At 38.2% G+C, this 25,448-nt stretch overlaps 3 protein-coding genes across 12 annotated transcripts in view; 1 reads left to right on the top strand and 2 right to left on the bottom strand.

Moving 5' to 3' along the window:
* LOC143209571 (uncharacterized) overlaps positions 1-19,266 on the bottom strand; it is an 88,356-nt gene extending 69,090 nt beyond the window's left edge. For 3 of the 4 annotated variants that reach the window (XM_076425385.1, XM_076425405.1, XM_076425395.1), the window contains exon 1: positions 7,756-8,408. In XM_076425385.1, coding sequence (XP_076281500.1) covers positions 7,756-7,839 — 84 coding nt within the window. In that variant the 5' untranslated portion in view covers positions 7,840-8,408. Of the gene's footprint in view, positions 1-7,755; positions 8,409-18,811 lie in introns of those variants that run through there. The other variant, XM_076425414.1, reaches the window with a different exon arrangement.
* Positions 19,012-22,341, top strand: LOC143210074 (CIMIP2 protein CG18335). Its single transcript, XM_076426559.1, has 7 exons — positions 19,012-20,494; positions 20,657-20,795; positions 20,882-20,978; positions 21,040-21,215; positions 21,301-21,463; positions 21,965-22,202; positions 22,262-22,341. Exons 1-7 carry the CDS (start codon positions 20,442-20,444, stop codon positions 22,329-22,331), a joined length of 936 nt encoding a protein of 311 aa, XP_076282674.1. The 5' UTR covers positions 19,012-20,441; the 3' UTR covers positions 22,332-22,341.
* On the bottom strand, positions 22,224-25,240 carry Kyat (Kynurenine aminotransferase). 7 transcript variants are annotated; one of them, XM_076425864.1, is made up of 8 exons: positions 25,119-25,240; positions 24,365-24,507; positions 24,151-24,301; positions 23,851-24,087; positions 23,525-23,768; positions 23,288-23,454; positions 22,864-23,214; positions 22,224-22,555 (listed from the first exon to the last, which is right to left on the bottom strand). In XM_076425864.1, the coding sequence occupies exons 2-8, from the start codon at positions 24,505-24,507 to the stop codon at positions 22,499-22,501; spliced, it is 1,350 nt and encodes a 449-aa protein (XP_076281979.1). In that variant the 5' UTR covers positions 25,119-25,240; the 3' UTR covers positions 22,224-22,498. The 7 variants fall into 7 exon arrangements, with proteins under 7 accessions (XP_076281979.1, XP_076281960.1, XP_076281995.1 ...); XM_076425845.1 differs by having other exon boundaries at positions 25,014-25,155; XM_076425880.1 differs by having other exon boundaries at positions 23,525-23,765; positions 25,014-25,155.
* Positions 25,241-25,448: the final 208 nt, after the last annotated feature.

Here is a 25,448-nt window from a genome sequence, read left to right as displayed (position 1 = left end):
TTCCTAGTTCCTCTGAATTAACATCAATATTTTAACTTCAACATTGTAGAACTTACTACATCTAAACAAATGGATATTTTTCACCAGAAAAGAAAGAAATGCTCGTGAATGGATCAGCACAGCGGCACAGCTGTGCGCTGGAGTCGTCGCGAGGACGCGACGCGTGCACGCCGGGCGATCGGAATTCCGCTTTCCACGTGGAGCATATTTCTTGGCTTTTGTCCGCACTCGGAAGCGAGTGCACACGGGCATCGTAGTGCTCATAAATAAGGCATAACCATGAACGTGGCGTAGGCGACTGCAGAGAAAGAAAGAGAGAGCGAGAGAGAGAGAGAGAGCCTGAGCTTCTCTGCTCGTGCGTGTCCTCGAGCAGGACGCGTCCTCCTCTTCCTCTTGTCCGCACAATGAGGGTAGAAGAGCGTACAGGCGGCGGCGACTTCCAGGGTAGGGAAAAAGCGTCAAGTGGCCACTTATAGAGCATGCTTTTCGCTCGGTATCTACTACGAGTGCGTATTATGCCCAAAGCGGACGCGTATTTATACGCGCAATCTTCAGGAGGAAGGCGTGGGCAGACCCCTGAATCTTATCCCCTTTACATTGGTCGGCCACCGTTCTTTTCTTAATCGCTTAGCGCGATGCTAGGCTATTTCTGAACGATTCTCTGCATCAGGTGTCTGCGTGTGACGTTGACGCTTCGTTATGTATTATTGATTGCCGTCGACGTGGAACTCTTTTAGCGACTTTCTTCGGTCCTATCTTGCAAGTAGACTCTGCTACAATTTACTTGACCATTTAAACTGATCTTCTTAGGGTAGATACCCATGGGGAAATGTACCTTATTAACACTACAATTACCAGACCAGTCACAATGACTGGTTTTGCAATTCCATTTTAAAATTCCTACTTCATGTTACATTTTTTTCTCGCAATGATGTGCAACGACTTTTACAGCGACAACTAAAGGAGTAATACGATGAATTTTATTTTTGTTTAATTTATTCAGAATGAAAATAATTTTGTATCATGGCTGCTTATACCAATACCAGTCATTGTGACTAGTACTTCTCTAAGTGGAAAAGTATTCAATAATTTGTTTACCGAACCCGAAATCGTTTATTAGATATTTTGATAGATTTATTGATGTTTTGCGCAACGTCTTATTTTGGGCTTATTTCAAGCTGTTGTTATAAACAGTTCACTTTCCAGCCGCCTGGTCATAAAAGAGGAACCATATAACCGAAATTTTCTACAGAAAGAAAATAATAAAAATGATTTATTATTTTCATCATTTGCAGAAGTACGGTAAACAGTGATTCCTCAAATTTTCCTAAATCGAATCAGGATGAAATAAGAAATTGACAATTACTCGCGGTTTGTGTCTTCAAAATTGCTACTAGAGAATCATCTTCAATTTGCCAAAGATATTTTTCAACAAACAGGATAGAAGACAAAGCTGTTATTTGTGTTCTGATCCTTCCAAGTCTAAATAATTTTGATCTCCGCTTCTCCTGTTATTATACGCGTCCAGCTCTCTCCTATTATACAATTCCTGAAACCGCCTATTTTCCGTAACAACCGTGTCGTTTTGTTGTGCCCCATAAAGAAATCATCATTATTATTATTCCAGCTATTTGTACCGGGTCTCGCTTAATCTTGTAACCGATATCGCGACCAACACGCAACCCGATCTTCGGCGAAGTAAATTCACCTTAAGCTTCCAGGAACAAGTGAACAACTTGCCGCGAGTATGTTACACCATTTTGTTGCTCCGGCTGAGCACAGAGTAGCTTTTCGCGAAACTTCGTGAAAGAGTCGGCTTTAGTTCTACTACATGAAAAAAGGAGATCCGGTTTAACAACTTCGAAAAAATCACTCAAATCAATTAATCAATGGTTATCCCACAAAATCACATTTCAAATTTAATGAAGAATGTTAGTTTGAGAATGTTAATTTATCAACAATTTTATGGAAATTTTACCCTAAAAATTTGTATCCACAATTCATCCAAAAAATTAATTATTTGTTGTTTTTATTAAGTATTTATTGTAAATATAGTAAATATATGTAATTATTAAGTATTTGTTGTTGTTAAAAAATACTAAATATCAACATCTTCTTAAAAAATTTGAATAACATGCTGAAAATATAACGAAAATGTATGCCTGTAAGACGAAATGATTTCTATTGTGTTTCCGAGAAACCGTGAAAATCGATGTTTTACGTTGAAAAGGATACCTCGCTTTCGATAGCACTAGGTATCCGGGTTACGATATGTTTACTGGATGCGAGGCCAGCCGTCGCGGATAAGGCGGACGATGAAAATTATTTATTAAACAATAAAATAGCCTGGCGAGTCCGGCCAGGAAATTACCGCGACGGGGAAATGGTTAATTTCGCGACGGGCGAAGGCGCACACGAGGCACGACCTAAACGCGTCGCCGATAATATCGTAATACGGTGGAAGTATTTCGCCTTAAAAGCGTGACTCGACCGGCCGTATAATCATAATTCCACGAGGAAATTTTTAATTCGATCGACGATTAAAACACACCGTCGATATATCGAGGGATTCCGCGAGAGAGGCAACATTGTGGACCGGGGATATGGCCGCTATAGCCGGTCGCCTCATGCAGCGAGTGTTCAATTTAAAGATGAGAGGATGATTCACTGCTTCTTTTTCTTGTTCTTTCTTCTTTTTTTTTTTACTCTTCTCGATTTTTAGAACGTGACCCCGTAATCTCTGCCATCGCCAATTCTTTACCTGGTTATTAGAAAGTGCCTGGGATCGGACGGGGTCCGCCATTAGACACAAACGTTGCTAAATTGTGGAACAAGAGCAAAGTGATTTTACGAAATCACGCGAATCACCAAACGAACTGAATTTTATCGATTCCTCGTACAAACCGTGTGCCTATCGTGTTTTGCATCGTGAACAGCAATTTCTTATTTCACCGCAGATTGTCTTCGAACAATCATTGGTTAACGATGAATTTTTACGATGTACTTTTATTTTATTTGTTGAACATATTGACAGTGTTACATACTTTACAGCTAATCAGTGTATGTAATCTGTTTCTTTTTTTATTACCACGCTTATATTAGCTTGCCGAGTTGTCGTTGTTGTATGCGTCAAATCTTGTAATCGAATTTTAAACCACTTCCCGATGAGCTAGAGACTTGAAACTTTAAACATAGCTCAGAACTGGATGACAATGCAATATTAAAAAACAAATTTAAAAAAAAAACTGTGCGTTCAGGAGAAAAAAATTTTAATATTAACCGTCACACCTCGCCGCGCGACGCTCGGTAGTACGTCATCGCGTTCAGCGATCCCCACTCCGCGCGCCAGCGCTCCCTACTCCACTACGTGTTCCCACTCCGGCTCATCCCCACTCCACTGACCCACTTCGCACCGAAGGAACTCGGGTATTCCGTTCGTTCAGTTCCATTTCGGACAATTTCGGACTTCATCAAGAGTTGTCGTCTTTCGGAGTCATCCCCTCATTCTATCTCGCGTATTTCCAAATCTTGCGTTTCTATATCTCACTATTTCATACCAGTATTACTATATCTTGCGTTCCGTTTAAAAAAGTCTAAAAAGTAGAAAATAAAAAAATATATAAAAAAACTTTTTAATAACCACGCTTATATTAAAATGCACTAAAAAGGAGAAAATAATTTTTTTAGACATTAGTGACTATAAATAAAAGCGTGGAGCGCCCACAAAGATTACGTCAATATAGTTTAGCGCTCCACGCTTTTATTTATAGTCGCTTTTATTATAGTGCATTTTAATATAAGCGTGGTTTTTAAAAAGTTTTCTTATATTTTTTTTATCTTTACATTTTTATGCAGGTTTTCCAAACACATCTGTTTACCAGATAGCAAAAATGCAAATTAACGAATCAATTAAGTGCTACATGTAAATGTGGATGATTTTAATGAAGTGAATGAGATTTGAATAATATTTAACCTTCTCATATACGCGAGATAAGAAAATTCTGAACAAAACGCAGGGGATGAGCAAACAAACGTCACTCTTCATTTATATAAACACCTGCAGTGTAATAAAGTGAAATAAAAGGAAGGTTAGCATGTAAACGAGGCAAGTAGGGATTCTGAGCAACAGCACAATGAAGCACACGGAAATTGTTAACAAGCGTGCGCAACGAAACGCAAGATCCCTGTTCATTCTTTCCCCGCGTTCAGGTCAATAGAGGGATCCGAATTATTGTGTTCTGCAGTTGCAGCTACAATATCCACAAATTTGCATAACACGTCCTCGTTACAGGAACGCTTGAAGCCTCGCGGAAAAAGAAACAGCGAAGAAGTGCCAAGGGAAGAATGAAAGAGGATTCGCCGTGGGTTTCGTGAGAAAATCAGGAATTTTTCGAGAATCCGGTAAATCCGACGTACAACGCGGCATTGTATCGTATTTCTTTCAAAGCTAGAAAAGAGGGATAGGATAAAAGGAGGATCGCAACAAAGAGCAGACATTTATTCGCAGACTGCTTCGCCGTCGCTCGCAAACGAACAGACGGAAACGCTAATGAGAGCACTAATTGTCGCAATCAAATCTTCAGAAACTTAGTGCGAAGGAAATGGGTTCAATTAAACCTTATATTGGTGAGGTAACTGGTCCCATCAGCGTGCTCTTAACGAATGAAATTTACTTGTAGTTAGAAATGTGATAGACCGCGGATTTCATGCATTTATGACAAAAATGGGTACATGTAATTTAAAGCAGTGGACATGTTAAAAATATTTAAAGACATCAATGTATTAGTTCCAGCTTAACAGGATAATTAAAAGAAGAAAACAATTTTTATTTGGCTCCTGTGTCCTACAATCAATGCAAACATTTTTTATTTTGCATAAGGATCCACACACACACAGTCTAGTGATAAATATTACTTAAAATATACAGTAAAGAGTCCGCTCTAAGAAAAACGCTCGGGACCTTGCTGTTCCTTAGATCGTATATCGCGTCATTTTAATCAGAAAAATGCCACAAATAAGTTGGCGAAAGTCCCATCAAAAAATCATGAAAAATAGAGAAGTTTTGTAATTGCATTAGTAATATTCGTTTTTCTTAGATCGTATAGTTCCCGTTTTCTTAGACCGAATGTTCATTTGATCTTATCACTAATTTTGTAAAGGAGATAGCGTTCGAAGAGTGAAAACGGACATTTGATTTTCGTAAGCGGATGGGTTGTATCTCTTATTGTTGAGAAGGTTCGCGGGCCGGCAATTAAGCAACACTCGGTTCGCCGGTTACTTTTAATTGTTCTTAACGAGGCTAAACGCGCCCGTGGTCCACGTCACGGCGCATAACAATGAATAACGGTCGCGGTGAACGAGCCCGTTTACTTTGTTCCCTATTGTCACTGTCGTCGACAATGGCCCGTCCACGCAAGGGCCCGAAATGTATATCATTGACGTGCGAACCACGCGTTTTAAATAGTTCCACACATTAGATGTCCGAGCTAAATCGTGCGGCAAACAATTATTCGACAAAATTTCCATCTACTCAAACCGCGCTTCCGTGTAATTCCTTACGCTGCCCGACGACCATGTGAAACTACAACAATGCCCGACGCCATAATAATTTTAAAGTGCATTGTATCTTTAATAACGCTTTCGCGCTCCTGTAAAACGAACAGGCTGCAATTGGCGTAATTGCGACTCGGACGGAACCCGCTGCAAAATTCAGAAGGAAAGTCTTCGTGATACATTCAACACAATTTTTCAGAAAATATGAATTTCAGTAAAAAGTGTATGAATTGGTGAAATGTGCAACAGTAAACACGTTTAGAGAATCGAAAAATATTATCCTGTTATTTCTAACTTATTAAAATGTGTAAAATAGGAAGTACATAAATAAATACGTTTTACTATTTTGCATTTCACCCATTTTTGTCACAGGTGCATAGTATCAACGATCTAATAATAATATTTACGTATATGAAGAATTATATTTTATATAGTATTTTATATTATATTTTACATTAATTGTATAAACTGCTATTTAATATGTGCTGTACAACAGTACTGTGCACTTCCGTTTCGAAATAAGATATTAATCATATCGAGAGCAGTGAAAGTTTCGTCTCTCGCTACAACAAATTCTGCAATACTTAATTTTAAGTATCTCGCGCGAACACGTTTTAACACTTCAAGGATTACATGTTAAAAGCAAACGAGTTTTCACCGCTTCAAAACCGCTTATAACTCTCGTTCCATTAGAATTTCAGTCTCCTTGGATTTCCAAAGTATTTCATAGCATACATCAATATTGAAATAATTCTAATGAATAGATCGGGAATTTGATGTATTTATTGCAGTGAAACGAGTCGATAAAATACAAAATGCAACACGGAATAACTAATTTCTGTGAAACATGATAAATGTTCGCAAGCATCTAACATTCGAAACTTCCAATTCTATACAAGATTGACGGTTAATATTATGATACACCGCGGATTATCTCGTAATTTAAACGGAACAACATATCGCCACCTCCGCGAACGTGAAAAACGCAAAAAGGGAATGAAATCTGCCGGAATCGCTTCTCGTGTCTCGCACGCGTCTCGACAGCTTGTTAACCGGTTTCAATCGCGTTCCATTTACTCCTCGAACTAAAAGTTACTGGAATAAACGCACCCGTAACGGAAACTGACACTTAACCTCGATTATTCAATCTTGAAACTCGAAGAGTCTCCCAGACACTCGTACCAAATTTATTTTTACTCTCGAAAAACATAATTTTCTCAACGTTATTTGGATAATTCTCTAGAAAATGTTACAGAAAAAGGGGTGAAAACATTTGCATTCTTCGTAGAATTGAATTGTGTGGGACAGTTTAGGGTGGATTTATAGTGGAGCAGCGAGGTGAGCTGTGCGGTGAAAAAAAAAGAAAAACAAAGAAAATACATATGTACTTTTTCATTAGTATGTGTCGAAATGTTGTCACGAATGTTGGTTTCTTTTCACCGCGCCGCTATCATCGATGCTCGCAGCTCCACTGTAAATCCACCCTTAGTTATTCAATGGAAATCAATCTAGATAATGTTTTTTATTAGGCTGTATTTCGTAAACCATTCGGTGTGTTTATAAATAGAATGACAATCTATGGAACCGCGTTCAAAAATTAATTTACCCTACCTCTAATCTCGATACTCATTATTCCGCGTTAGGTTACTTTTCGTAAATCATGCGGAGTGTCTATCGAATGACAATCTACGGAACTGTGTCTAATGAAGACTAAGAAAAACTCGGAGGATGTTTATGCATTTATGGCTTATGAAAATATTCAAAAAATGCTATAATATAAAATTCGATAGAATTTAGTACGATGTTTATTTGTTTTAGATCTACAAAGGCTATTCCCACGAAAAATAGTATTCCATTCCGTTCCTCTTCCTTAAAATTTGTCTATTTCTATCTAAAAATTTGAAATTGCATAATCGTCCGCAGTTTATACCTCTAATCTACATAGATACTTATTATTTCGCATTAGGTTATGTTCCGTAAACCACGGACAGCGGTTCGAATGGCATAATTAGCTCGGAAAAATGAATTTTGAAATCAACGAAAACTAATTGTGCCAATGCGTGTGATTGACAATCCCGTAAACGGCAAGCGAGGGAGCGTTACGAACGAGACAAGCCAGCTGTCAACATCGGACAGCGTGAAGTTGGCTGCGCGCGCACCGTCATCGAGCACGGGCGAAGAATTTGAAAAAGTTTCGCTTACCGTCAGCTCAGCGTTCCTTCCGGCGTCATTGGAGTGTCGCCGATGGAAACCCGTCACGCTCGAAAGTATCGTCGACACGATCATGCGGGTACGATGTTTCACTGGTCACGTTTGCATCGAATGTCAGAACGTCGAGAAACCATACACATCGCGCGAACGAGAGAGGAAAAGAGATGTTCTACTACAGTCGAACGGTGCCGCCACGTTCCTATATCTTGATCGCGAATACAGTTTCTTGCACAAGAAAAATACAAGTGACACACGAATTAACTGTTACAGTGACGATCCTTCTGTGGTAAACACACTTCCGCTTTAACGAAACACACCTGACCGCTGGTCGGACGATACTGAGCCGGTGGTATACACTCGCGAATCTCCCACTAGACTTCCCCCACCCTCCTGCCGCTACCCTCGCCAGCCAATCACTGCCTCGACTGAACAACCCCCTTTGACTCGCCGCGAAACACTAGACTACTTTGAATTTGAATGTTTGCTTTTTATTTATCGTATTTATAGTATTTATAGGAACATAATTTACTACAATCTGAGTAAAATAATAACTCTAATAAATTATTCGTTCTCGTTGAAATGCATACCGTATTTATAGTATTTATATAAACGGTTTACTACATTCTAAGCAGATTAACAACTGTAATAAATTATTAGTTCTTGTTGAAACGCGAAACGTTGGGATCTCGATGGCTTTTAAAAACTATTTCGTTCCAGCGCTATTTTTTATTTTTCCAAGTGAAATTGTTCGCTAAAATAGCTTCAACTAGTTATAGTATTTATAAGAACAATTTACTACTTTCTAAATAGAACAACGACTGTAATAAATTATTCGTTGTTGAAATACAAAATGTTGGAACCTTGATGGCTTATTTATTTTTCTGAGTGAAATTGTTAGTTAAAATATCTTCAAGTATTATATTTTATACTTGTAAAAATATCTGATTTTTTGAAAATTCGAAAATAAATAAAAAAAACTTGTATACGCATACACAGGTGTTGGAAACAGTTACTTGTTTAAAAAATGGTTACAAGCATATCGCATCCCCGCAAGAAAAGTGACACAACTCAAAAATGCAGCATTTGAGAAAAAATCAACTTTCAGAATATGTACTATAAAACTTATATTGAAATAATTGTTTTAAATTCCCCTTCAAGTGAATAAATTGCGAGGTGGAGATGTGACACTTTTCGTGCATGTTGGGGCACTTCATACATATTTTTCAATGACATAACCTCAAAATTGCCATTTTTTGACTTGTGCCACTTTTTTTCCGAGGGTGCGATATGTGCAAGATACTATTCTGCTGAACAAACTCAGCAACCCACAGTTCTACTTAATCTGAACGTGATTCAGAGTGGTTTCAGTTTCACTGTTCTTGATTGCGTACCAGGTGGAGGACACAGCGTATATTTACCGATTGTGCGGAATATTTCACGTGAATCAACGAGTGAACTACTTTCCGCGGTGTCTATGATCATGTGCTTTAATGATACTGTTGTAGCACGCTATCGTGCGCACACTATAGTCGGGGGTGTACAGATTATGACAGTGCCACGACTATAAAACCGGCGCGATAGGCAGTTATGAGTCACGCTCACGGTGCAGAAGGAAGCCCCTGACACACAATGTAAATGTTAATATTGCTCATTTGTTAGAACCCGCAGATTGTTGCGCATGATGGCCGCCGGGCCAACGGAATGCTGCAATTTATGCCGTTGTTGGTGCTAGTACATACACGTACTGTGCAAAAGAAAGAAGCACCCGGCCATATTTAATCGAAAAGCGTAAAAAATCAAATAAGAACACGGTAAGATTTGAAAAACGATTCCGCTGTTTAACAGAATAGTTCTGGGAATATGTGTTATTGCGGATTATCTAGTACTATAAATGCAATAAATCAATCATTGTACAATACAATTTCTACATAAACATATTGTTTGTCATTACATCTTATAATTAAACTGGTTTGGCGAAATATAAAACAGTAAAAGCTAAAAAATTCAAGAATGTTACAGTGCTGCTTTTAGTGTAACAAAGACGTTAAGGAATAAAATCAATTGTTATGTTATTCCTGCCTTTCCCAATCAATGCAAAACATTTTTATTTTTCATAAAGATCCGCAGTCTACTTATAATTATACTGGGTGCTTCTTTCTTTTGCACATCAGTGTAATTCTATGTTGTTTTATTTGTTTCATTAAACGAAACACCAGAAGCACACACGTTAAAACCGTGGCCCCACGTGGTACTCGTTGCATAATCGTGTATCTTCCAGAAGGTCAAGCAACATCTTTTCCATTAATCGACGGATGATTACACCCTTTGAAGAGCGATCGCGCGTGTGCTCGTCTCTATAACGGAGAATAATGCCGGGGAAAAAAAGGAACACACACACACCTGTTTTCCTCAAACCTATCAAGAAATATTTCTACATGCGCGTTACAGTCTTCGCTCTTACGGTGGCGAACTTAAAATTGTTGTTTTGACCGAGCTCGAACGGAACGATCGATACGAAAACACCGAGTTCCGCCTCGCTTCGCCGAGAAAAAACACGCTCGGCCATTTCCGTTTTAATTTAGATTTACTCAAGGTGACCTTCGACACCCGAAGTTACGGTTAAGCCTGAGATTTATTTCCTCCGAGATCACGGGGCCTCAGTGCGGCGAAGAGATGAATAAGCTGAAACGATCTCAATGGAAATATATCTCAGGCTTAATATTGCCTTTCATGTCAAAGGTCATTTCATCATAATATCTCTGCACGGATTTTAATGTCAGCAACGATGCTCCAGGGAAAAAGCGTGCAGGTGCATGCGCAGCAGCGTCGGGGACATTGAGAATGCTGAAAAAAATTATTCTGGCACGCAAATACGAGGGTTTTCTGATGTCATCAAGTTTCGAGCCCAACATGGATTTTTGTGGTGAAATGTAGTTTTATTTTGCAACACAGTCTCCTTTTAAGTCAATACTGGTCAATACACTTTTCCGAGTAATGTTCTAACCTTTTTAACCCTTTCAAATAGTAGTTGGCGTCTTGCTCCGCGAAATTGGCGTTTACGTATGCGATGACCTCCTCGTCCGATGAAAATCTCTGTCTTCCAAGCGAAACTTTAAGCTGAGGAAACAGGAAGATGTCGCTGGGGGTCAGATCTGTGAATACGATGGGTGGTCAAGCAATTCGTGAATTTTGGCCATGGCGATCGCCGAAGTGTGAGCAGTTTCGTTGTCTAGATGGAACAGCACTTTCTTTACAAAAACACTGACATCGCCTGACACAAACGACTGTCGAACAACAACTGACCGTCCAAAATGCCTGGAATTTTCACAGGCATCTTTCAAAGCATATTATTAGTACCGTCATCTTCATGTTGAGGCTCAAAACTTTTCAGACGACCCTTGTATTTAATTAAGATTTTTTTTCATGAATTTCGTGAATCCACCACGGTATTTATGAATGTTGTAAATGCGGTTGCACGCGCTGGCCCGGTGAAAAAGGAGCGCGAAATTTTCCAGCGGAATGTACCGGTGGGTTGCTGTAAATCATAGTTTCAACTTGAGAGTGTAGATTCCCTGTTGAATCGGCAAGACACGATGGCGCGTCGTGAACCAACGTTCTGGGTTTCTGAGACGCAGCCGCTTATATGGCCTGGTACAACATGATGTAGTATGACTTCCTGACCCAGTAGCCCCGCGTCTCCAGGAGGTCTATGGAAGATCGCCACCGGGATAGAATAAATCACGGTAGCGTATTAAGTTGGTGGACTCGAACTGTTTCTTTGCCAGCTACTTTATTGGACGTACATGTAAATGCCTGTCTGAATAATAACGACTCGCGCTTTCAGATTCCCTGCGTCGCGCCACACCGCTGGACAACGAATTGCCCGGGCGTCGAAACTTATTATTTACTGGAACACGGTAGGTACACTCGACGCATGCATAACGAGAACTTTAATTGTTCCGTCTGATAGATGAGTCCAGCAGTTTTTCAGGAACAAATCGTCCGACGCCACAGTGAGATGTTTGGCCGAAAAGTTGGAAATAAGTCGGTTTCTACATTTTTGCGTATGTCATGAAATTTTTGCTGTCCGACGTAACATTTCTTAAAATATATATTTACTTATGAAAAAGTTATTTGGTATTAAGATAGTAAATTACATAATTTCAACATATTTTACATACAAAATTAATTTTCTCCAGCTTTTCCGAGGCAAAAATGTTTCGAATAAAAGTTGACAGTAAAGGGACCAGTCTTTTTAAAACCAGAAGTTGAGAATTTCTCAATAAATTGTATAAAAGTGACAACAACTTGATTCATAATTCAATGAATTTTTTAGTTAATGTTACAATAACTTGTTTTTTTCTGGTATGACAGAAGGTACGCTCATAATTTCCAGTCTTGGTGTCGGACACTCTTTCCGCGCATATTTTTAGGTCAATTACGACGACTCCCGTGGAACTCCACACCACATCCTGAGGAACACGGTCACGAGAAACTGCGGTCATCGAAAGAACTCGATAAAACCACAAACCACACGATTGTCCTTGATAAATGTATTTCAGTGAAGTACTTTCCATTAGTTGTTGCAGTTGAAAGGGAGAACTACGTTATTTCCGTGGGAAGCCTATTCGGCGAAGCGATGAGTTACAATTTCCGTGACATCTGAACGCAATAAGAAATATTCTATTTCGTACGTCCTGTCGGGATATCGACTGTGCAATATCAAGGTATTCCCTTTCACGGGTGGAACTGGAATACAATTTTATTTCGCCCGTTTCAAGGAATATTTCCTCAAAATACAGTTACGATAGAAAACTCGCATAGCCGACCAGGTGTATTTTTACAAGTCATCAATAGATCAACAGATTTTATGCATTTATGACAAAAATGGGTAGCTGTAATTTAAAATTTAGAATTTAGGAAGAATTTCAGAATACGATTATATCATTTTCAACCCTCTAAACATATTAGGAAAGAACATAAATTTCTATTTCACTCCAGTTTGTTGCAACTCGGGTAGATAATTTTTATTTTGCATGAAGATCCGCTGTCTACTCGTCAATTATAAATTTTTCTTCAAATTTCAGACAAACGCAAAGTACAGTAAGTTAGTTAAATATTTTCTCAACATAAATAATTGAACCAAGAAACGCGCGTGTCTCTCCGAATATAAATCGCCGACGAAAACTTCCTTAAAAATTCAGCATTATTTAAACAAACGTTCATCCGACGAACAATAGCGAACTGCGTATTCCAGGCGCCGTGCGGCGCATTGTATCTAGATAACAATTTCCCGTGCGTGTCCGATCGGGACCTCGGTTCACACACCTCAGTGCGATCGAGCTTAGGCTGGTCCCTCGAGAAAAGAACGAGACATTGTGTCTTTTTTTCAATAATGAGTAGGTGTCATCGATAGCATTTCAATCGGCTCGTCGTCGGAATACCGAGTGGACTAACAGGTAGGTACATGATCCTGCGGAGGGAAGGGTTCGCTTGCACCCTTTGTTCGTCGGAGCGCGTGCACGCGCATCGTGCGCGTGAAACGCGGATGACTCAGTGTCTGGTTGCACTCGCACGAGCTCTGCGTGGGGAAAGTAAAAAAAAAAGGGCCTGTATAGTTGACGTGTCCCTTTCTTCGCGATCATCGTTGATTTTCTAACGCGTGGCTCGTGGTCATCGCCGATATTCTCGGCCCGCGCGACCGGAACAATGCAGCGCGGCGAATACGATGCGAGTCACGCCGATCATGCGGATACATCCGCGGCACGAACTATAGTCGGACGCGAGACCTCGGCACACGGATGCCATTTCCAAGCTGCGGAGGACACAAAGACGGAAAGAGAAGGCGGAAACACCGGAGACGATGATAATGGAAAAGAAAACGAACAGGACAAGAGGAAATAGAAAGAGACGACTAGAAGAGCGGGAACGAACGGGCCAGATCGGGCCGGGCCAGGCCGGACCTGGAGGGCAGACGCATGATTTACGTATGTACACCGGCGTTCCCGTGCATAATTTATCGATCGATCGATTGCGCATGAGCCGTTGCCCCCTGTACACACGATTATGCATGCGCGACTCCTGAAGAGCACACAGCCAACCGAGCAATCGATCACTGTCCACCTCGCTCGATGACGTTAATGAGGACGATCGGTACTTAGCGATACTTTAGCCTGCTAGCCATTGCAGCCGATTATGTGCGCCGTTTGTTTCTGCACCGGCCGAATCACCGTCTGCCTCTTGGTCCCTGGAAAAGCGCTTCTTCCGCCGCGCCGCGCCGCGCCGCACAGTGGTCCGGATCGAGATTTTCAGTAATATTATGGGGTCCGTCGACAACCCATTTCACCGACACTGTTTTCATCGACTCGATTTAACCGATCGTAACTTTCATCGACGCTATATTTTCATCGACTCGATTTAACCGATCGTAACTTTCATCGACGCTATGTTTTCATCGACACGGTCAAATCGTCGACAAATTTGTTCATCGACACGGTTTGACCGACACTATGTTTTCATCGACAGTCCGTCTTTAGCGACAAGTTTGTAAATCACGTATTTGCTAATGTAGATTAATCGTTATTATCATTGTTATGTTCTCGACGCATTTAGTTGGTTGTATAATAAATAATAAAGAGAATTACTTCAAATTTTCAAATTTCTTCAAATAAAAAAACTTTATTAATAGCTATACACAAATGAATAAAAAATCATAATATTTCATTTAATGTCAAACATAATTGTGTAAATATTTATAAAAATGTGAATAAACAGAACGAATGCTACAAATGTACATATATATATATGTATATAGACTACAAATCACAAAAAAATTGTACAATAATTACACAAATATCAAGTAATGAAATTAAAGCGATATGAATAATGAACTCAAACCTGTCGTTCAACACGGACTGTCGATGAAAACATATGTCTACGATTTGACCGTGTCGATGAAAACATAGTGTCGGTCAAACCGTGTCGATGAACACGTTTGTCGATGATTTGACCGTGTCGATGAAAACATAGTGTCGACGAAAGTTACGATCGGTCAAATCGTGTCGGTGAAATGGGTTGTCGACGAACCAAGGGTAACCCGATATTATGTTGTGCCTAAAATGAACTTTCTCGTATCGATATCGAGTCCATCAACACTGCTTCCTAAATTGTCATGAACCTCGAAATGAAGAAATTAGAACAATTTAATTTTTCACGACAAAGATAGCTTCTTTTTAATGCGATGCCCTGACGATCCTATTTAACATTTTCTCTTGCTTTTGGTTTTAAATTGAAGAACAGACTTTTGTGATAAGAACTCGTATCTTCTCTTATCAATTAATGTAAATACTCTATTTAAAAAATAACGCTCAATGCAGTAAGAAAAATTTGCGAAGATCTTTCTATTTAAGAAAGTATACCTTTAAAGTTTAAATTGGTGAAAACACATTAGTTTTTATTAATACCCACAATTTTTATATTTCGGACATTTACGGATAAAAGATTAAAAAATGAAAAGAATTTAACTAACTGTAACTAAAAAAATTCATCTATATTAGCTGAGACTATGTGGTGAAAGAAGATACATATGTAGAACCAGAGTCGCCAGATCAGGGGAATTGACTTGAACCGAGGGGAAAAAGTTATCCCCTCTCCGTCAGCAGATGTCACATGACCAGGTCAACGTAGAAGGGGAACGTAGAGTGAAGAATACAGTGAAGAAGAAATCTATTTTTATATAAACGAAGTAGAATTAATTACAAATAATTAGTCACATGGAAGATTGACAAGCTGTCGACAGGGCACCGTCACGTGACGCTCGTTAAACAGGTATAGTGGCGACTAACTAAACTGTTGTGTAATAAGTCGATCGTAATTTTCGTTATTTGTTTATCGTTTGGAAGTGAGACGTACGCGGATGAACGATGCGTCGAAAACCATGGGAGGGATCCACGATCGATCACTGTCACCCCGCGTGGTCACGTGAATGAGCAATGAGCATGATTGGCAGCGTACATCGGCCTAACACGGTAGCCGTTTGAACTGTTCACGGGGGAGAAATTATCTCTTTACAGAAAAGAATAACACCTAGGTGCGAACTTTCACACGCAAGAGTTTGTTAAACGATGGATATATTTATTTAACAGTTAACCAACCTGCACAAGTTTTTATAAATAGACTTTTTCAAAAGTGCATATACTTCCTTATCTTTATCACAACGTGTGTCTCCTTAATTATTATTTCAACTTTAAAATACAGAGTGATTCCGAGAACTGGAACAAGGTTAATCGAAATAAAATGATACTTTTGTTGTTGTTATACATAGACATTAGAGTAAGTGCGGGCGCACATGTGAAATATAATTTCCCATTTGAGAAGAAAATTGTTTAAGAAATCTTAAAGGAAATAGTGTTAGTAAATTAACCCTCTCGCCCTGTAACTTCGTTGTCGTAAATAATTTCCCGGATGAAAAAGAGAATTTATATTTCCCGCTCGCTAATAATCGGAGGATCGTTAAGTACGAAATAATAATTATTAACGATCAAAGGTAATGATTTATAGTTTTTTGCCCATGGGTATACCTACCATTCAATTTTTGCAGTATACGACTAAACATAAATTATTAACATAAATCGAATGCTATCCAAAGGCAAATGACTAAAAATCGTTTTGTTTGGCCGCCAATTATTATTCGGTGCCTAACGACGCTTTAATTGCAAGGTTATGGCGCTAGAGAAAGAGAAAATAGAATACGCTTGCATATCCAATGCAATCAGACTGTGAAACTTCGTACACTTACTATGATTTACGGCTGTTGACGAAGCTTGGCGATAAGAACAACGCCCTGGACTGTAAACAATTTTAATCCTGCTCGATGGCTACCTGCAGTACGAAGTATTATAGTAAACTTCCGCAGAAAATGATTCATCTTATAATTTCCACATAATTATTCATTAGCCTGACTAACAGAACACTTTCGTTTTTTTCCGTTTCGCAAACTTACTTCGATTTGAGGTCACGTATCATTTATTACTGCATCATTATTAGACTGCAGATTTTATGCATTTATGATAAAAATGGCTACGCACAATTTAAAGCGGTGGTCATATTTAAACAATTTAAGGACACCAGTATATTAGTTACAGTTTAATAAGATGATTAAATAATGAAAGAAATTTTTATATGGCACCTGTGTCTTGCAAACAACGCAAACATTTGCTATTTTGCACAAAGATTCACGGTCTAATCATTATTTAACGTATACATATAGTTATGCAATTCGAACATTTGTATTAATATTATCTAGCTTATTATTTGTCATTCTGAAAAAATATTTTTACACATGGTTTGGTTACTTTCAGTTCAATAATTTTATGTAATAATTTAGTATTTCTCAGTATTTTTAGTGTTAACAAAGCCGAGTATTACTGTTTCAATTTACCATTGTCCAAAATATTGTTTACGTTATTAAATATGTCGGTACCCAATCAATTACTAAACATTTAGATATTGTACGAGGTATTGTATCAATTTCATATCCATAAAATTTTTGAAATCATACCTTATGAAAATATTCTAGGTCGGAAGAAATGTTTAATTTTCGAATGAAAATATATCTCCGAGTGCACAAGGTTAATAGACTCATCCTGCGTCGAAACGGACAAGTATAATTCAGACCCTCTATCCAGGTCACCCTTTATACGATTATTATCCACCAGGAGCGGTGACTTTTATCCGCAATTGGTCGAATAAATCTCGGACGCAGAGTTTGTACCACGCATATCTTTGCCTATGGTTAAGTTATACATCCACCCACAGCTTACAACGAGCAGCGCGATAATAAAGCTTCCGGTCTGGTCGCGCCAGCCGCGGGGACACAAAACAAAACATCGGGGGAAGAGAGAAGAAAATTATTATTCCTTTACCGCGCGGCGCGTGTACATAGCAGCGTACACGGGCCGAATGCAATGCGTTTGATTTACTTCGTGTACACCTGGCCACCATCCCCTAAGTGCACCCTTAAGATAAGATACCTCTTCTGCGAGGCAACACACGGGGTTTCATCAGTGCATTGACCTCTAAGTATCTACGTAGGATCGGGTTTCGGTAAACAGAGAGGCGATCCTTCCAACATCGAATAACAAAACATTAGACGAATTTAAAAATACTTTTATATCATTTTCAAACTACTGAACATATCAAGAGAGAAAATAAATTTCTATGTCACTCCGCGGTTTGTTACAATTCAATTAAATTATTTATTTAATTCAGAACCGAACGAAAAGTTCACAATCAAATATATTTTAATTTTCTTTGTAGTATTATGTACATTATATTAATTTGATGAACAACGAGAGGTTGTCAAGTTTTGTTCCTACGATCAATTTATACATTGTGGTTGAACGTATTTTGCATATAAATTTTTTCTCATGATAGGGAACACTGTAAAATGTTATACGAACCGCAAACAGCTAATTTTACGGTTTCCGATCTGTAGATCCATTTCAATGTCGAAGAACACGAAGAGCTCATTAACGAGTGTTGCCACGCATGAGTTTCACTTTTGCTGTTGCATTGTCTGAAACTTAACCTCTCATAATGTGTTTTCTATCGTCTCAATGGATGCGTTTACAGTCCGTAGACGATTTTATAATTAAATGTGTTTTTGATGATTATTTATGAATTCAAATGACACAGTCAACTTGATAACACTAAACCTACCACCGCCGGTCAAATGACCGGTTTCTGGTTTTATTGTCTTGCAATTATTGAAATTGTAATGATGCTTTCACTGGAAATGATTCTACACATTTTTGTATCCAAGCACATATAATAAAAATCTTCGAAAATCTATATAAATTCTATGATGTGATTTTCATAAGGCAACATTTAGTGTTAAAAAAAAAAACTATTGCAATGTTTGTTCATCCGAGAAAATACGTAAAGACCTGCATCCAACGATGACATAAACAATGGTCGTCATTATTCCGACACGTCGTCGCGACGACGAGGGAACAAAGAAAAATGTGAAATTGCTTTTTCCACTCACCTTATCATTCTCCGCGAGATCCGTAGATTTAATGTCAGCGTCTACGTAAAATATAGAACTCGTTTCCCGATGGAACCACATATTTATCTCACAGAACTCCTGCGATCGACGTGTCACAAGGAAAATTGGATTCCAGTTGTCTCGCGTCGCGTAGCCAATATCGAACTGCGAGTATTATCATATAATATCGAGATGAAAAAATGTCGCGGTATCATTATCGTAGATTCCTTCGATTTCAAAGACAGCAGATTGCGTCACGTGCAATCTGTTTTGATCCATTGCGAACAATAGCTCGTTTACCGGCGCACATGCTTCGGAATACAAATGCTAGCGCACGAAGAGAAAAGATTTTCAACGACACGTTATCTTTTTCATTTCTGTTGGAATTGTTACTTGTCCGTCCACGAACCACTCGAAAGTGACATTTCTAAGTTCTTTTCGCCACGGTAGTCCCGTGAAAACTGGAAAGCGAATCGTCGATCGTACACCTCCTTCATTTGTGTACGCAACGTGTCCTCCCTCCACAGAGCCAGCAACATCAATTCATTCCTCGCCTCTTGCGAGTACGATGGCCCTCCCGGCGGTCAATTAGCAGCTCCCTTAATTCGTTATCCGTTGAAAGTCACAGTGAAATAAAGCCGCATCGAGTCTGCCCGCAATTAATCCTGCCTGCAAGTGCAACAGCAATTAAAAGTCGAAGCATAAAAGCGCCGATTCTTAGTCACCGCGAACGCTTTATCACTGTTGTTTTCCTTCGGAGGTCGAAGATTTTGAAGCTTCGAAGGTGATGAGTAGACTCCGGAACACATTGTGAAAGTTTCATCGAAATCGGTTGATGCTGGGGAAAATGACAGACGTTGAAAGATGCAAGAATTCTTAGATTTATTGCAAATTGCGAGAAACTGCAATTTTTACTAAAATGTTTGCTTCTTTGCACGGTGACTTGCAAGAACACCCTACGAACAGCTTTTTCTAAAATTGGCCAAACGACTTGATCTTTTTGAAATTAGTTTTAGGATTAGAAACGTTGAAGAAATCGTAGAGGATATACTTGTTATCTTAAGCGGACCCTACATGGTCAATCAGGAATGACAGTCTGATTGAACAGTCAGACCAAGTCGGACTGTCAATCCTGACCAATCCTGACTGATCCTTACTTCAATCACGATTGACAGACTGATTATCAGATTGACAGTATTGAATGTTGAAATTTTATAACCAATAACTAAGTCGCAATGTCTTTTAAAGAGAAAGCCTGTTAGTCTCCCCTCCACTTCCCGTGATTGAAGCTCGGATTTCCAAATATCTGGAAATCCGTCAGTCCATTTCATCAGTACATCAGTATTAATCTTTCACGATCAATCCGAATGTCAATCTTCTACAAAACTGTCATTCCGATTGACCGTGTAGGGACCGCTTTATACGAATTCGAGTTTTGAATGGTCCAGGGACTTTTAGACCACCCTGTATATAGAAGAGAATAGTAAACTTCAAGTGTTAAATCGCAGAAACATGGCGAACCATTTGGCGTTATGACGATAAATTAATGTAGAAACATTTAGTCTTATGTAAATAAATTTTAGTTAGGTTGAATTAATTATTCAGTTGTGTTGTTCGCCAAATTTTAATAATGACCGCCGGAGCAGAATTACTGGCCACTCCGGAGCCACATCTTGTTCCTGGGTAAATATAAATTATATTTGTCTTCTTGTTCTAATTGTTATAATATCATATCACGTTCATATATTTAGCTTCTGGATATTTGAAATAGATCGAGTATCTAAGAAATCAAATTTATTATCTCCTCCCGCGTACAGTTTTTATCAAAAAAATTATTTATTTTAGATATGCTGGATATTGCCCTCAATACCGCTACAGATGCGGCGAAACTTACGGAAGCATAACACACAAATTGCTTCTTGATCCAACAGTGAATCATGCAGACACACTGATCTTATCGAATAGAGTGACCGACGATTACGAGGTAATTATCAAATGTCTTTCGAATATCTCGGAAACTGAAGTGTATTTGAGAGACGTGTTGAAAATCAGTGATTTCTAAATTGGCAGGTACAAAGACCGCCGAAAAATGACATAGACATTGTAAATTCCCGATACAAAAGGACCGACCCCATATATTATCATCCCCTCATGCCAGGCTACGAAGGTATCGTCGAAAAGTTGATTAAAAAATTTTTTCAAACTTCTCAACAAATTTTTTATTTTAGGTTTTACACCAAGATTAAATGCCAGGAACGGGCAGAGATATACTGTACTTGCAACGGAAGGTCTTGCTGAATTTGAACGTCAGCAATTAAAAGATAAAGCTGCTCTCAATGAATTGAAGAAAACTGTAGCTCTGCAGAGTGGCCATGGTGAACCACGAAACTTGGAAGATCGTCTGGTAAAAACTTTGTATATACACACAATTCTTTGTGAAAATTCAAGTTTATTATTATGTTTAACATTTTCTCTAACATGTGTGACAGCTTATTAAAAGTGAATTCAAATTACCTATGCTTGCTGTTCGTCCTGACTGTGTTGGAGTGATGAGAAACCTATTTTTGGAGGAACAATACGAACAACCTAAAGACCACTCGCCATCCCCCTACTTTATGGACAACGCAAATCCCAAGAAATACTTCATTAGTCGTGAGTTTCGCAAAATTTCAAGAAAGAATATAATATCCTCATATTTTTACATATTTTCGTCATAAATTCCTGAAACCCGTAGTCCAATCATTATATACCTTGAATTTATCATCAAATGATTATATGTATAACCACTTTCTGTAATCTCCATCTCTAAAATTCAACTGTTTCACTAAACATTTAACCCTTACTGTTACATTAAATTCTTTTATGAGAGAGACGCTCTAAATATATTTGGATCTTATTAATGCTAAATAATTCATGGAAGTGTACCACTAATAAATATTAGATGGATCTTACAGATAGTGAACAGCGTATGCGATACTCTTTCATTCGTGAGAATGCTAGACGTGAGTGTCAATATCTAAACCTTTCACTGCTTATATAGATGACCAAGAAGTCCAAAGGATAAATATATCAATTGCAAATAGTCCTCTTTATAGTCTATATAAAAAAATCTACATAGAATAATAATAATTCAAATATTTGTGGTCTATTTAGGATACGCCGGTCACATACCATACGGATACGCACATTTCGGCGTTTCAAACGTTCCCGCCACAAACAGCGCGCTAACTGAATTCACATCGAATTACCGGAAACGACAAAGCACCGAATGGGCACCGGCAACGATTACACGTCCCGATCCGCCGCTCGTAATTCAACCAACCACGATCTACCACAAACACGTTGGCATGCTACCAAACTACCTTGGTCACGTCCCCGGTGAAACATACAGGTAAATTCATTTCACTCTTAATCTTCAAAAACTGTAAATTCTTTATTTATTTCTTGTAGATTCGGTAAAACTTTCGGCGCTGATACTAAGGACGCAAAGAGATGGTTGCGTGGAGACTTCTCCGTATAAAATGTATAATAGTGTAATATCCGTATAAATTGTGATATCTTTGTACTGGCAATAAATTATACTGGTGCAGCGAGTATGTGCAATAATTCATTATACATATGGCATAGTGTTGAAAAAATAAGTAACAAGTTCCAGTTAAATAGTAGGGATTTCTATCATCCGTTCTACTATTGCGATTTCCATTTCATTAAAATGTCAGCTGCTTTCTTCAAATTCTCATCTTTCTGTAGGAAATATAAACCAATTATTGAGCAGAATGTATTTGTATCAGTGGTATATACAGGGTGATTTTGGTAACAACTTATACGTAGGTGTAACAATAAAATTGGATTGCATTTAAGAATAAAGTACAATTGCACCTGGCGGGTGCATCGATGCATCCACATAAAAAACAAGGCCATAGGAAGTTAGAACGTATTATGACATACGATCTTTTCCTCTATCATTTTTTTTCTATTTTTACTTTAAAAAGAGCAGCAACTTGTCCCAGTTCCCAGAATCACCCTGTACATATAATAAATTGTTTCCTTACTTTTATGAAACAGTATCGGACGTTATCTTCCCCGAGATGTTTATGTTCATCACTATAAAACGCGGACGGCGGAATTCCTTGAACTCCAACTTGTTTCGTCATCCACTTGGTGAACCGGTAATCTTTGTTTGCATCAGTTTCTTCATCTAATTTGACTTTATTTTCTAAAGCAGTCCAATTAGCTACCATGAAATAACCACCTTCAGGAATTGTCGGTACCATCCCCACATCGCTAAGAAATTTCGCCATGTAATCCCGTTTCGGCACCAGTTCCTTTGCTAAACTGACAAAGTAACAATCTGGTTGGCCAAATCTTGCTAATTCTTGTTCAAATCCGATGGCAATAGCTTCCTAGAATATTTACATCAATATTATTAGGTGTTATATATGTTTTTATTTTGTATGTAAAGCATTCAGTATGTACTTGGACCGGAGTGCAGCAGGTATATACAGCATTTTGATGAACAACTTGTAAGTTACGCATTAAATTAGCTGGACCATAGGCCCATCCTATTTTCCATCCAGTAACACTGAATGTTTTACCAGCGGAACCAACGGTAATTGTACGTTCGTACATGTCAGGTAGCGTTGCTAAAATATATAGTCAACAGTTAGATAAAATATTCTGTACAGAATAAGTGTAATACTATAAATAATATACCAGTTCTGATGTGTTTGTATGGTTCGTACACAATCCATTCGTAAACTTCATCCGATACAACAATTGTATTCCACTTCTTAGCTAAGTTAGCAATAAATTGTAATTCATCTAGAGTGAAAACTTTTCCCACAGGATTATGTGGAGTATTAATAATAATCCCTTTGGTCTTCTTGTTGAACAGACTTTCTAATTCTTGCCTGTCGAATACCCAATCAGCTGAACTCAAGGGACCATTTTTATTCTTCTTAAATAATAATCAATACATAACTCAAGAATTTTTATCAACATGTAAAATGTACACAATAGTTGCATAAAGTAAAACTTACTGGTTTTAAGGCGATGAACCTAGGTACTCCGCCAGCAGATCTTACCATAGGTTCATAACAATCGAAGAAGGGTTCGATAATTATCCATTCGTCACCAGGGTTTGTGTGGCCTTGCAATGTACAATATAAAGCTTCGTATGCACCAGTTGTGACAAGAATTTCATTGTTCGGATCCAACTCACGATTCAAAAGCTTTGAGTACAATTTGGAAAGTGCGTTTACTAAGCGTGGATGACCCTGAAACAACATGATATTTTATAGAACATAATGATTGATGTTGCAGTTATACCGGATACTTACAAATCCTCTAGTATATTGATTTAAAAGAGGATTATCGCTGGTAGTTGCTTCGCTTAAAGCCTTCGTCACATTCTCAGGGGCATGAAAATCTGGAAATCCTTGTCCCAAGTTCAACGGTTTGTATTTCAATGCGAGTTGTATATATTCAACCCTGAAAAAATTTAATTTATATCATTCAGTGCATTCGAGTGTTAATATAATCTATTATACTTACCATACAGACTTATCGTTGCCTTTCAAACGATCGGGAAGATCGAACTTAGACATTGCAACAGAATAGCTTCTAATATTCCTTAATGTGGATAATAAAATTGGTACTTTAGAACTACTTCCAAACACACAAATCCTAGCAAACATCTAAACATACATTTGTGAGTAATTAATTACAAACATACAATTTTATGATCCCATTTCCATAAATAGAGCCAGGTATAAAGTAAATTTGAGTTTAGTCGTTTATGTAAATTACAAATATATAAAATTCACAATTTACCGATAACATTCGAAATTCGAATATACTGTACCTTGGTATGTAATAATGGCCTAAGCCTAAGTTTTATAGTTTCAAATGTTACATGTGAAATAAAATCCACAGTTGTTATTTATGTACATATACATATAAAAGAATGACTTGATGAAAAGGTACATGATTAAAAATTGTAATATATCTTATATTTAATCAAAACACATTGTTACTAGATATAATTTATGCGACGCATATGAATATATTTAGTTAGAAAAAACATATGGTACACAATACTAGAATTCACCATTTTTAAAAGTGCATTCTTCTTTTGGTTGGAATGTTATCTAACTGATAAGGAAACGAATGAAAATACAACGTAATTTGTATAAATTCTTACCAGACGAAATGCACTAACTTGTAATAGCTTATTTTACAGAATGTAATGAATAAATGTAATTGCAGAATGTTCAGTGACACTACATAATTTTATCATGACCGGTACCTTTATATATCGATCTATGTAAGCAGCTGACTTACGCAACAAGTTGTCAGAAAAGAAAAGTCAGAGGGAAAATTTCTGAATAGTCATGAATAGTGCAATAATAGTGGTGGAATCAGATCCAATCAGATCCTCTCTGATGTAATTTACTAGTCCGCTATACATAGTAATTTCAACGTACACTATTGGTAGATTGCATGCACAGACCATGGACCAACCATGGACCTGCATGGACCACATGTCCACATGGCACAGAAGAGATATAGGAATAGAGCTGACACCTTATGGGACTTTAGTGGACTTTAGTGTATCGAACACAATACACTGATAAAC

Source organism: Lasioglossum baleicum, chromosome 1 (assembly GCF_051020765.1).
Source record: "Lasioglossum baleicum chromosome 1, iyLasBale1, whole genome shotgun sequence".
Taxonomy (NCBI): Eukaryota; Metazoa; Arthropoda; class Insecta; order Hymenoptera; family Halictidae; genus Lasioglossum; species Lasioglossum baleicum.
The sequence above is the reverse complement of the archived record's forward strand: the minus strand, read 5'-3'. Positions and strand labels throughout refer to the sequence as shown.